The sequence below is a fragment of the Mesoplodon densirostris genome, chromosome 17 (genome assembly GCF_025265405.1).
Source record: "Mesoplodon densirostris isolate mMesDen1 chromosome 17, mMesDen1 primary haplotype, whole genome shotgun sequence".
NCBI lineage: Eukaryota > Metazoa > Chordata > Mammalia > Artiodactyla > Ziphiidae > Mesoplodon > Mesoplodon densirostris.
This window is the reverse complement of record NC_082677.1, coordinates 901,297-914,762: the sequence shown is the minus strand read 5'-3', so window position 1 is coordinate 914,762 and position 13,466 is coordinate 901,297. Positions and strand designations below refer to the sequence as shown.

The 13,466-nt window shown below is 41.5% G+C and overlaps 1 protein-coding gene across 2 annotated transcripts in view; it reads right to left on the bottom strand.

Moving 5' to 3' along the window:
* The window catches only part of IFT88 (intraflagellar transport 88), a 74,798-nt gene that overhangs the window by 13,502 nt on the left and 47,830 nt on the right, over positions 1-13,466 (bottom strand). For both annotated transcript variants that reach the window (XM_060079913.1, XM_060079914.1), the window contains 6 exons: positions 10,696-10,804; positions 8,817-8,967; positions 8,211-8,326; positions 6,082-6,134; positions 4,345-4,410; positions 608-714 (listed from right to left, as the gene is read on the bottom strand). In XM_060079913.1, the coding sequence (XP_059935896.1) occupies positions 608-714; positions 4,345-4,410; positions 6,082-6,134; positions 8,211-8,326; positions 8,817-8,967; positions 10,696-10,804 (602 nt within the window). The remainder of the gene's footprint in view (positions 1-607; positions 715-4,344; positions 4,411-6,081; positions 6,135-8,210; positions 8,327-8,816; positions 8,968-10,695; positions 10,805-13,466) is intronic.

Sequence of the window (13,466 nt, the reverse complement as noted above, 5' to 3'; positions counted from 1 at the left end):
AAAGCAAATACGAAATTTAGATTTAATTACCCAAGGTAATTAAATTCTTGCAAAAGCTTAAGCTTAAAGAATTTTCTTTTTATGAAAGGCAGATACTCAGAAATCATGTTAAAGTTTTAAATATTCTAGGCTCAAACACGGGAGGGATTATGCTCTCACAGCAGTAAAACACTGCAGGGAACACAGAAATACACCTGCAGCCTCTGTATCAGCAATCCTCAGAGCTGTGTCCTACGATGCAACAGTGAACCGCTGTCGTAGGCAAGTGACTGTCTCCTGGTTTCCACAGGCCACGAGGCTCTCCAGCTGAAGTTATGCCTACAAATTAACCTGCAGCTACTTTGTACTGGGGAAATTACAACTGTTAGTCTATTAGTAGATTTCCACTAAAGACTACACTAAATCTATTGTACTTTCTCTGATTAGGAACTAGATTTTGACTGAATTTTATCCTAAAACTAGAGTTTTAGTTATGCCTCCTTTTATGCCACAGCAGAAAAATAACTGCAACTTAATTTTACTGACAGAAGCCCAGACATCACTCAGCTGAGCTACAGAAGGCTGACATTTTCAAAACTGACACCAGTTTTCGGCTCACATGACATACCTGTTCCCTGATTTCTTTCATTTTTTCCAATCTCTTGAGTTTTGTTGCATATTCTTGAACTTCTTTTAATCCAATATCTGTGCAGAGACGAACCAAGAAACGTAGACCTAAATTACAAAAAATATTTTTAGAAAAGTATTTATCCATGGTGTTCAAAGAACAATAAATCAATAAACTCAGTCTTCTGGGACCCAGGTAGGAATGCTGCTCACAAAGTGTTTGTTTCTCTTGAAAAATTACTACACTTTGTATTCCTGGCCCTCTGAGAACTGACCTCCTGGGAAGAGGGTTTAGAGGGACTCTGCCCACCTGCAGAGAGGTCTCTCTCAGGAGAGACCACAGCATCTATAACCCGAGTCTTTATCTCCTCACCTGCTTCTCCTTTATACCACTTACGACTCCTGACATACTATATACTTGTTTATTGTCTTTTTCTTCCCACTAGAATCCAAGCTCCACGAGGCCAGGATTCTGGTCTGTCTTGTTTTCTGCCACACCCACAGGGTGGGAACAGTGCTGTGTACCAGCACTGCAGTCATCCCATAAGAATTTGTACGTTAGTGACTAATTCATGACCATTAATGTATTACAAAAGTAATGGTACTAAAATAATCTAAAATGTCACACATTACTACTGTGTAAATTGCCTATGTATACATTTACCCTGATAATGCACAGTAAGAAGGTAATTTATATTTTCTACAAATAATACTCAACTATCTCTCTTATCTACCCATCCTTGGAAAGAGTGGCTTAGGAATATTTAATGTAAAATAAAACCCACTGTTTTTGGTAGATGTCCTCTGAAATTTAGCGTATCACCTGTAACTCTACAGAGCAGGTCAATTTTTGATAACTGAAGAATGTATTTTAAGACAAAATCACCCTTTGGGTTCATCAAAAAAGTACTCTGCTCAAAGTGAGACCTTACATGAGTGCAAGTGTTTTTCCTATGCTACCATAAGGTAGACTACTGATTACACCTGTTTTGAAAATTAAACAGGCCAAAGTACCTTGGACATTCCCCACAGCACAGATAAGCACTCAACTTTTTCTTTTTTTTTAAACGCTTTTAAAAAAAATAAATGTATTTATTTACTTTTGGCTGCATTGGGTCTTCGCTGCTGCACGTGGGCTTTCTCTAGTTGCAGCAAGCAGGGGCTACTCTTCATTGCAGTGCATGGGCTTCTCATTGCAGTGGCTTCTCTTGTTGCGGAGCACAGGCTCTAGGCGTGCGGGCTCAGTAGTTGTGACTCGCGGGCTCTAGAGCACAGGCTCAGTAGTTGTGGCACACGGGCTTAGCTGCTCCACGGCATGTGGGATCGTCCCAGACCAGGGCTCAAATCCGTGTCCCCTGCACTGGCAGGCGAATTCTTAACCACTGCACCACCAGGGAAATCCCAAGCATTCAACTTTTACAGTGAATCTTAAACTCTCTTTAAAGAAAGAAAAGTGGCCTTGCTTGATGATGCTCCCTTTGCTGTCCAGTGCGGAGGTGCTGCAGCTACTGCAGTGGTCCTCAACCGGCAGCAGCTGCATCCCCAGGGGACACCTGACAATGTCATAACAGGAGGTATGCTCCTGGCACCCAGTGGGTGGAGGGCAGGGATGCTGCTAGAACATTCTAGAATCCACAGGATGGCCCCAGAGCACAGGGTTATCTGATCCCAAATGTTAGTGCTGACGAAGCTGAAAAACTCTGCCCAGCATACTGTTGGGTTTCCATTCCCCAAAAGCTATTACTGCTCTCATTTAATCTCTAAAGTATCAGTTCCCCAATGTGACTGAAGTTAAGAATCACATTAAAAGCTGTTAAAAAAGAAACAGGGGGCTTCCCTGGTGGCGCAGTGGTTGGGAGTCCGCCTGCCGATGCAGGGGACGCGGGTTCGTGCCCTGGACCGGGAAGATCCCACATGCCGCGGAGCGGCTGGGCCCGTGAGCCGTGGCCGCTGAGCCTGCGCGTCCGGAGCCTGTGCTCCGCAACGGGAGAGGCCACAACAGTGAGAGGCCCGCGTACCGCAAAAAAAAAAAAAAAAAAAAAAAAAAAAAAGAAAGAAACAGGAAAATAAATAGATGAGAAAAAAAAAAAGGAAATAGGAAAAATCAGGTACCTGGGTCCACTGCAAACCTGAATGAGAATCTCTGTAGGTTGGGCTACAGATCTGTAGTTTTTACAAGTCTTACAAGTAATTCCCATGTATCCTATTTTCCGACTGGCATTCGGAAACTGCTGTGAGCTAATGGACCCACATCTGACCAGCATTACAAAACTCCTCGCCCCTAGGCTCTTACCAAGGGCCATAATTCTGAGCTCTCTGCTTTCACAAAAGTCAAATTGAGAAAAATAATACTGAAGGAACATGCAGCACATCTAACCCCTGGATCAGGCTGCGCCAAGGAGAACGTGGCCCAGAAAAGATGTTTTTACTGAAACGTGCTGTTTTGTGTGCATGGTCATTGAAGGGCAACATTCAAAACGGTCTTTTCAAGCACATTATTTTATTTGTTGGGGGGATGTTAGTAAAGCTAGGAGCTATGACGTCTTCCAGTGACCTTTTAGCTACTCTCCTCGGTGTCTCAACACGACTGAAGTAAGAGTTGAAAGGATTTTCTTCTTCCCGAGGAATTACTTTTTATTTCCTTATAAATAGTAAAGATTATAAAACCAACTGTATCTTCTCTCTTTCCTTTAGTCACAAAGCTACTCGGGGCCATATATAGTTTAGTGAGAATATGAGACCTATGAATATGGTTATTTTGTACTTTTCTGGATCCTGATCTTGTTGCTGTTACTGTAACACTGTTACTTCAGGTTGCATCAAATCCACTGTGCAATAGGATTGGAAGAAATGAACATTTTATACAAAACCAACTATATAAAAGGGAAACAAGTTACATACAACATAATGTTTTAAAATTAATTTGCCACCATTATCAGCAAGATTATTAATGTTCTATTTTCATAAACTCTAAAGGTATTTTTTCAGTCTCAAAAAGTTATAATTAAATGGATGGTTTAAAATGCCTTTTCTAGGGCTTCCCTGGTGGCACAGTGGTTAAGAATCCGCCCACCAATGCAGGGGATATGGGTTCGATCCCTGGCCCAGCAAGATCCTACATGCCATGGAGCAACTAAGCCCGTGTGCCACAACTACTGAGCCTTCACTGTAGAGCCTGCGAGCCACAACTACTGAACCCACGTGCCACAACTACTGAAGCCTGCGCACCTAGAGGCCGTGCTCCACGAGAAGCCACTGCAATGAAAAGCCCACACACCACAACGAAGAGTAGCCCCCACTCGCTGCAACTAGAGAAGGCCCGCGTGCAGCAACAAAGACCCAACGCAGCCAAAGATAAAATAAATAAAATAAATTTATAAAAAAGAATTTTAAAAAAATAAATAAAATGCCTTTTCTATAAAATATCAGTTTATGAACTTTATAAAATAATAAACCAAAATTTATTCTTAAAATTTCATAAAGCTTTGAAATATACATGTTTGCTACTGAAGAGAATTCAGTGGTACATTTAAATCCGTCAAGAATTAAATCCTATAAAAATGTGTACTTGCATAGTCAAATTTTCTGATCCTATAACCACATATTTAAACATATGTACCACAAATTACAGGTTGGTATCTATGTATGCAATTACTGTAGCAAAGGTAATTATTACATATTAGGACATAAAATGTGAGAACCTATACTTTCAAAATTACAAAATGTAGTCTCACTTACATTCGACATTTTCTGGAAATTTTCTGTGAATATCTTTGTAAGTATCTAATGCTTTTTGATAGTCACCTATAAGTGAAGGAGAAAGAACAAACATACTAGCAGATTATAGAAATTAACAGGCTTCAGCAAACACTACTTTAAATTCCATATGCTGGCACCATTTCATCGGTTTAGAAGGATGACTTCCATGTTGGCCACAGGCATAAATAACCATTCCCAATATAACTTCTGGTTTTTGTTTGTTTGTTTTGGCTGTGCAGCATGTGGGATCTTAGTTCCCCGACCAGGGATCAAACCTGTGCCCCATGCGGTGGAAGCGTGGAGTCCTAACACCTGGACCGCCGGGGAGGTCCCTCAATATAACTTCTGGAAGAAAATGTACAGATAAAATAAATCTGAAAAAGGGGAAGAGTGGAAGTAAATGGTTGAAACTTAGTTCTACTTCTTAAAATAAACAAAGTAATAACATTAACTTCAATGTTATTCACTTGGAAAAGATGAAAAATAACTTGTTTTGCAGTTTTTATTTTCAAACATTAAAAAGTTTACAGAAAGCATTTTGTTCTGTAATAAAATAATTTAGCTTCACATGGCAGCAAAGGATAGGAAAAACGAATTTTGGATCAAAGACCTTTGCTAAAATCTCAGGAAAGAGTTATGCCCTTACGTCTGGGCCTCCTGCACAAGGGGGTGGTCCACTGGCCTCAGCGCTGGGGTGGAGGCTGAACAAGATGGAGCGTGGAGCACCCAGCGCGCGGCCAGGCTGGCTAAGGTGGCCGCTCTTCCCCTGGCCTGCGCTTCAGTGCTCAAACCCAAGGAAAACACACACACACGCACGCACGCACGCACGCACTCACGCACGCGCGACAGGTGCTACATGCGCGCAGGCAACTCGGATTCGCCCTGATGTAAATGAAATGTGTATACAGCGAGGTCTTTCCGCCAACAGGAAACACGGTAACATTAGAGACCAACCCGCAAAATGACCTGAGGCCACACCGCACCTGTGTCCCGCTGACACCTGAGGGGCTCTCGGAGGCAGACAGAGGGCCCTAAGAAACGGCGGGGACCGCTGCCGATGGTCACGGCTCGCGCTTCCCTCGGTGAGGGAGTTCTCCTCCTGGACATCTGGTTGCTCTATAAGAGGGACTGCATTTTTCACACTTAACTACATTAGCATGTTATTTTAACTACACTAAACATTTTAACCACGTGTTAACATTTATCTCCTGCTTAATCCTGACATTTTAACAGTATCATTCACTTCACAGCTAGTCCCAAACCATTAACACACTGACACTGCAGAACAGGCCAGCAGCACAGGATGGGATAAAGACAGTCACTGAAAACACAACCAGGATGACTAGTGACATCTGCTGTACAAAGTCAAGTCCTGCGGCCCCAGTTCTGGGCTCTCCTCAGCTTTCCAGGTGTGAGAGAGGCTCACACATTGGGCAGAGCACACAGGATGTTTACAATGAGGTGACTAGATGGGACTTCCCTGGCAGCCCAGTGGTTAAGACTCCCCGCTTCCAATGCAGGGGATGCGGGTTAGTAAACGTAACTTTTATCTGTACGTAGTAACCACTGTGTCTTTCATATAATGCTTGATATGTGTACTTATCAAAAGTTAATCTTAATAAATGAATCTACAATAGGAACACATTTATATGCATAATTACCTAAAAGATAGAAACAAGCAACATATATTAAAGTGAATAAAATTAAAGCATTTACCACTTCTTCTAAAACAACTAGCTACCATCAGCTGCCATTTCACTTGTGTAGGCCTGTAAAAGAAATAAATTATGTGAAATTAGAGATGAAACAAAAATAATCTGTGATGGCCAAACGGTTTTATAAAGCTAAGCTACATATCTGTACTAGCTTTCAATTACTTTTTGACATTTCATTAGGTCATCTTTATTATTAACAACAGCATATATACAACTTCCTTCATTATTATCTGTCATACTGATATTAGGAAATTTAAATTTAGAGCCCTTCAATTAACTCACACCTTTGTTTAGACATTCTTAGAAGAACCGACTCACCAGTTTGGGTAAAGACCACAGCATTCTATTTTAACCATTTTTATTACCTGTGCTGTATCTTATACTTAGTACCTAAGGCTTAGAAACCTAGGTTTAGGCTTGCAAATTTAGTATCCAAGAGGCAATTTTTGACCTTGTGTTTGAACAATTAGACTTCAACTAAAAAGAAAGTAAAAAAGAAATCTATTCATTCTTTTTTTCCCCTTAAAAAGAAATGAATTTCTTTTCTAAAATAAACAAGACCAGAATTTCTAAATACTACTAAAAATTTCTGAGAAAAACAAAATTTGAAGGAATAAAAGATGAGGGAATAATTTAATGCTCTCCTCACTTCTCTTTTATTTTTTTTCTAATTGAGGTATAGTTGATTTACAATATTAGTTTCAAGTGTACAACACAGTGATTCAAAATTTTTATAGATTATACTCCATTTATTGTTATTATAAAATATTGGCTATATTCCCTGTGCTGCACAATACATCCTTGTATCTTATTTATTTTATACATAGTAGTTTGTACCTCATAATCTCTTACCCCTACCTTGTCCCTCCCCGTTCCCCTCTCCCACATTTAATGTTAAAATTCAATTTGGCCAAATACAAAACACAACAGGATATATCCCAATTATTTCTGAATAATGTATAAAACATTCTGATATGAACTTAAAGACATTTTTAAGAGTTTGATTTTTTTTTTTTTCGGTACGCAGGCCTCTCACTGCTGTGGCCTCTCCCGTTGCGGAGCACAGGCTCCGGATGCGCAGGCTCAGCGGCCATAGCTCATGGGCCCTAATTTTTTTTTTTTATAAGTTCCCTCACTTTGATTTCTGTTCTGTCTGAAGTTAATATTGCTACTCCTGCTTTCTTTCTTTTTTTAAAAATAAATTTATTTATTTAATTTTGGCTGTTTTGGGTCTTTGTTGCTGCATGCAGGCTTTCTCTAGTTGCAGTGAGTGGGGGCTACTCTTCATTGCGGTGCACGGGCTTCTCATTGCGACGGCTTCTCTTGTTGCAGAGCACGGGCTCTAGGCGCATGGGCTTCAGTTGTTGTGCCACGTGGGCTTCAGTAGTTGTGGCTTGTGGGCTCTAGAGTGCAGGCTCAGTAGTTGTGGCACACGGGCTTAGCTGCTCCGTGGCATGTGGGATCTTCCCGGACCAGGGCTCAAACCCGTGTCCCTTGCATTGGTAGGCGGATTCTTAACCACTGCACCACCAGGGAAGTCCTGATTTTTAATATATAATGTATATCAATTACAAATTGAGACCAATGAAACATTTCAATTAGGACTCTTTCAGAAATGAAACTTTGTCTTTGGAATGAGAGAGTCATTTTTTTTTTTTTTTTTTTTTTTTGCGGTATGTGGTCCTCTCTCTGTTGTGGCCTCTCCCATTTTGGAGCACAGGTTCTGGACGCGCAGGCTCAGCGGTCATAGCTAACGGGCCCAGCTGCTCCGCGGCATGTGGGATCTTTCTGGACCGGGGCACGAACCCACGTCCCCTGCATCAGCAGGCGGACCCTCAACCACTGCGCCACCAGGGAAGCCCAGAGAGTCATTTTCTGATTGATAAAGAAATACTTGTTTACTGAGATGTGAAAAAGAAAAATACACACAGAAAAGTACCTTGAAGGTATTTTTTAAAACATTTGCATAAAAAGGAAATATATTTATCATAATAAAGACCAAGTCAAATGAAACACAATACAAGAAAATTGAAATGATGCCTGAATGTTCACTAATAACTGCTCATGAACTCAGTATGTCTATCAGATTGTAGACATTTAACTAAACATAAAATCGTAATGGTTACCTACTGTATAAGAGAAGCTCTTTCAAAGTACTGAATGGCTTTTTCACAAAACTGGGTGTCGATGTAATAGGCCCCGAGCCACTCGATGACTTCAATATTGGACGGGAAATACCTATACGACTGGAAAGGGAGGTGTGACAAAAGAACTTCAGTCACAACGCACAGTTCACTCCCCAACATCTTCCCCACCAGCTGGATTAATTTATTCAGTGCGACATTTCTTACTTAAAAAGTATGAGCTGTCACAAGCACTGTTCAAGTTTTGAAACTACATAAGGTTTGGAAAACTTAAGATTTGTTTGAAACATTTTTCAATTATCTATAAATATCTTTTTGATGTACTGATATATGATCCGAGCCAAATTAAATATGCAATAGATTCAAAAGGGATTAAATCACCCTTCAAGAGAAAAATGCATTGGTACCTTTTACTTTTTATTAAAATAATCAAAAACTAACTTTATATTCCATAAATGTTTTATTTTAAATCATTATTTATTTTAAAGCTAATAAGCATTTATAATTTTTAAAAATTAAGAGGCCTGCTGTCTTTTTTATAACAATTCATAAAAGGCTAAAAAGCAGAAGGAAAGCAAGACTGCACACCCACCTCATAGTAATATTGGAATGCTTGGGATTTATCCCCCTCACTGTCATATAATCCTCCCAGTTTAGACAAAGCTCTGGAGTCAGTTGGAACAATACTGATCAGCTGCATTAACCATTCCATAGCTTGATTGGGATCTTCCATTAATTCGTATCTTAGACAATTTCAATGAAGGATAACACAACTTTTCTAAATTCATTGATCAATAAGCAAACCTAAAACCAACATTTCATTAAAATATTTCTTAGTCTATACTAATGTGCTACTTAATACTATTTACTCTGGATTTCGTCAGGGATGAGGATGAAAAATGGTCATACTGGCAATAACACTTTTGTCCCATATATATGTATATGGGAGACACACACACACACACACACACACACACACACACACACACACCACACCTTGCTTTTCCTTTTACTTCATTACTACCCACTAAGATCAACTGACAAATTTCTAGTAGAATAGTGTACTGTTTTATTCAAAGTTTTGTCCAAAATTTGTCCTTAATAAAAATGCCTGAATGCTGTGTTTCAATTATTCTACCTCTCTTAAATGTTCAACATTTTAAAGGAATGGTTTCCATGTATTTTCCGGTGAGTTTTCCCTAATTACATTACAAGCCCAAGACAGTTTTTTGTAGCTTTAATGCCTAGTAAGTCCTCTGCATGCACTCAAATAATTTATTCACACCAGTACTTATTGATTACTATTTATTTTATATTAGCTGCCTTAATGAAATGAAAATATTCCAATCCAAAGTTTCATTGAAAAAGAAGAGCCTTGGGGCTTCCCTGGTGGCGCAGTGGTTAAGAATCCGCCTGCCAATGCAGGGGACATGGGTTCCAGCCCTGGTCCAGGAAGATCCCACATGCCACGGAGCAACTAAGCCCGTGCACCACAACTACTGAGCCTGTGCTCTAGAGCCCACAAGCCACAACTACTGAGCCGTCGTGCCACAACTACTGAAGCCTGCTCGCCTAGAGCCCGCGCTCCACAACAAGAGAAGCCACCACAATGAGAAGCCCGTGCACCACAATGAAGAGCAGCCCCCGCTCGCCGCAACTAGAGAAAGCCTGTGTGCAGCAACCAAGACCCAATGCAGCCAAAAATAAATAAAATAAATTTATTAAAAAAAAAAAAGAAGAGCCTTCTATTTTTAATGATGACCAATGTGATACCATAAGAAAAACATAAAAACAAGGAAATATATTCAAACAGCCTCAAACACAACAATTCCTTGACTGTATCTGAACTGATCAGGAACTGGGCACCAGCAAGTCATGACACTGGTACCTTCAGAGAAATGAACTGGACAAAACAAAAAGGCTAAAAGAAATAACTATGCCACTATCTGCTCTAAAATTAACATTTTTTATCAAAAAAATTTTATCTACCCTACCAGAAACACAGGAGGCAATACTTAAAATTTTTTCATCATTATCATTATTTATTTATTTATTTTTTGGCTGCACCACATGGCTTGTGGGATCTTAAGTTCCCTGACCCGGGATCAAATCTGGGCCCTGGCAGTGAGAGCGAGGAGTCCTAACCACTGGACCGCCAGGGAATTCCCCGAAGGGTCTAATCTATGCTCCATGAACATTTTGTGTGGACTCGACATGATACCCAGTTACTTCAATTACTATGTCTAAAAATTAATAATAGTTGCAACTTCTAAATAATTCCTCCTATAATGCAAATGACCCTTTAAAAACAGGATCACTCAAATCATATTTTCATCACATATTAATTTGATAGTCAGGTTTTAAAATATACCCCCATCAATTAATTCACTGGTTAAGCTTATTTAATAAGTGGTACTCAATCACCAACTGAGTGAATTAATAACTGTCCTTAAGTTTTTCACATAAGATACATATTTGCTATCTGGTAAAGGACTTGGGCGCTGTTTCTCAGGATTGCGTGAAGTTTCAGGAAACAGTCCAAAGCTTCATCAAGCCGGTTTAGCTTCTTATAGGTAAGGCCTTTAAAAAGAAGAAAGAGAAAAAAAGGTAAGCTATAAATACTAGTACTGGTAGTAATTTTCTCAAAGTAACAGAATGAATATTTAAATATAGGTAAATATTCATCCAAAAGAGAAAATAAAGATGAACACAATTAAAAAAAAAAAAAAGGAACAAGGCGGGGCAGGAAATTCCACTAATGTTTGGCAGACACTAAATCATGAAAGCTTTAGTGCATGTTTTGAAGTGTTGAGGGGAGCAGGAATGACAAACATTGAAAGAACAGCACAAACAGTTCAGAAATGGGCTGGGTTACAGAATTTAATTAGTCAGGGAGGACTGAGACTTCCCTGGTGGTCCAGTGGGTAAGAGTCCGTGCTCCCAATGATGGGGGGCTGGGTTCGATCCCTGGTTGGGGAACTAGATCCCGCATGCATGCTGCAACTAAGACCAGGCGCAGCCAGAATGAATGAATTTATGAATGAATGAATGAATAAATAAATATTTTTTTTTCTTTTTTTTTTTTTTTTTTTTTTTTTTTTTCTTTTTGCGGTATGCGGGCCTCTCACTGTTGTGGCCTCTCCCGTTGCGGAGCACAGGCTCCGGATGCGCAGGCCCAGCGGCCATGGCTCACGGGCCCAGCCGCTCCGCGGCATATGGGATCCTCCCAGACCGGGGCACGAACCCGTATCCCCTGCATCGGCAGGCGGACTCTTAACCACTGCGCCACCAGGGAGGCCCAAATAAATAATTTTTAAAAAATAAATAAACTCAAGGAGGACTAAGGGACAAGTAATAAACAGTGCCAGGACAAGTGATTACGCATGACGAGAAAACCACACATTCCTCTCTTGAATTTATTCCTTTTTCAAATAAATTCAAGTTTTATTTCAAAACTAAATAGAAAAAACAAAGCTATAAAAGCATGAAAGGAAAATGATTTTGTAATCTTGGGGTAGGGAAGGGCTTCATAAAGCAATAAACAAATGAAGCCACAAATTTTCAAAAACCAAATTTGACTACATAAAAAATAGAAAAATTCTGTTTCACAGAAGAAATTATAAAGCTCCCTTAAGCGACGGACAAAGAGAGGCATTTAAACATATGAAGAGGCCAAATGGATGGGGACCTGGTGAGTGACCTCATGCCCCCAGGCCCCCACACTCACCCCTCTTCTCCCAACCCCTCAGTGCCAGGTAGAGTTGCTAATGCCCCCTGCCCCTCCCGTCCCACCCAGCCCAGCCCGGGGAGGAGAGATCCAGCTGCCTGGACACCCCCAGGACACAGATGAGACAGAGGGCGCCATGATGGGGAGTGGGCAGGCCTCGAAGGTCCCACTCAGCCTCAGCTGCAAACTCCTAGATACGAGGAGAAGGGCAGGCTCATCAGACACGGAGGAGAGATCGTCACAGGAAAGAGAGGATAACATGAACAAGCCAACCAAAGAAGCAGGAGAAGAAACCTTCAGAGGAAACTTCACTGAAAAGCCAAGACATGAGCCCGCACTGCATCAACATGTGTCCGCGACGGCACGAGCTCACGATGGGGTGGGGGTGGGGGTGGTGGGGGGGACACAACGGCGGGGGCACGACCAGGGGGGCACGACGGGGGGACATGACTGGGAGGGGCATGACGGGGGGCACGACTGGGGGGCATGATGGGGGGACACAACGGGGGGACACGATGGGGGTCAGGTGACCTCTGACAGGCAGGGGAGGGATGGGGTGGTGTGAGCCTTCAGGTCCTTAGCAGTTTATTAAAGACAAATCGGGGGCTTCCGTGGTGGCGCAGTGGTTGGGAGTCCGCCTGCCGATGCAGGGGGACACGGGTTTGTGCCCCGGTCCGGGAGGATCCTGCATGCCGCGGAGCGGCTGGGCCCGTGGGCCGTGGCCGCTGAACCTGCGCGTCCGGAGCCTGTGCTCCGCAACGGGAGAGGCCACAGCAGTGAGAGGCCTGCGTACCACAAAAAAAAAAAAAAAAAAAAAAAGACAAAATCTGAAGTAAAAATAACAAAATGTAAAAATGTGTTAAATATAGGTGGTAGGTACAGAGGTATGCTTTTTCTCTCTTTTTTTTCAGTATTTGAAATTGTTTGTAATTAAAAAGGAAGGGACTTCCCTGGTGGTGCAGTGGTTAAGAGCCCACCTGCCGATGCAGGGGACACAGGTTCAAGCCCTGGTCCAGGAAGATCCCACGTCACGGAGCAACTAAGCCTATGCTCCACAACTACTGAGCCTGCATGCCACAACTATTGAGCCCGCATGCCACAACTACTGAGCCCGTGTGCCACAACTACTGAAGTCCATGCACCTAGAGCCCGCTCACCACAACGAAGAGTAGCCCCCGCTCACTGCAACTAAGGAAAGCCCGTGCACAGCAACAAAGACCCAACGCAGCAAAACATAAATAAATTTATAAAAGAAAAAAAAAAGGAAGAAAATGAGATTTTTTTCCCCCCACCTATCAGTTTGGCAAAAGTTGAATTATAATATCCAGTATTAGCAGGAATTTGGGAAACATTCTCATATCACGGTGGGAGGAACCTGGAAGTGTTTTTAGAGGGAATTTCGGCTACATCTACCCAAATCTCACAAGTGTCCAGATTCTGAGTCATTAATTCCATTAAAAATAGTCTATAATCCAAGTCTTCTTTTCAACTTTCTGTTGCAAGGAACTCTTCCTC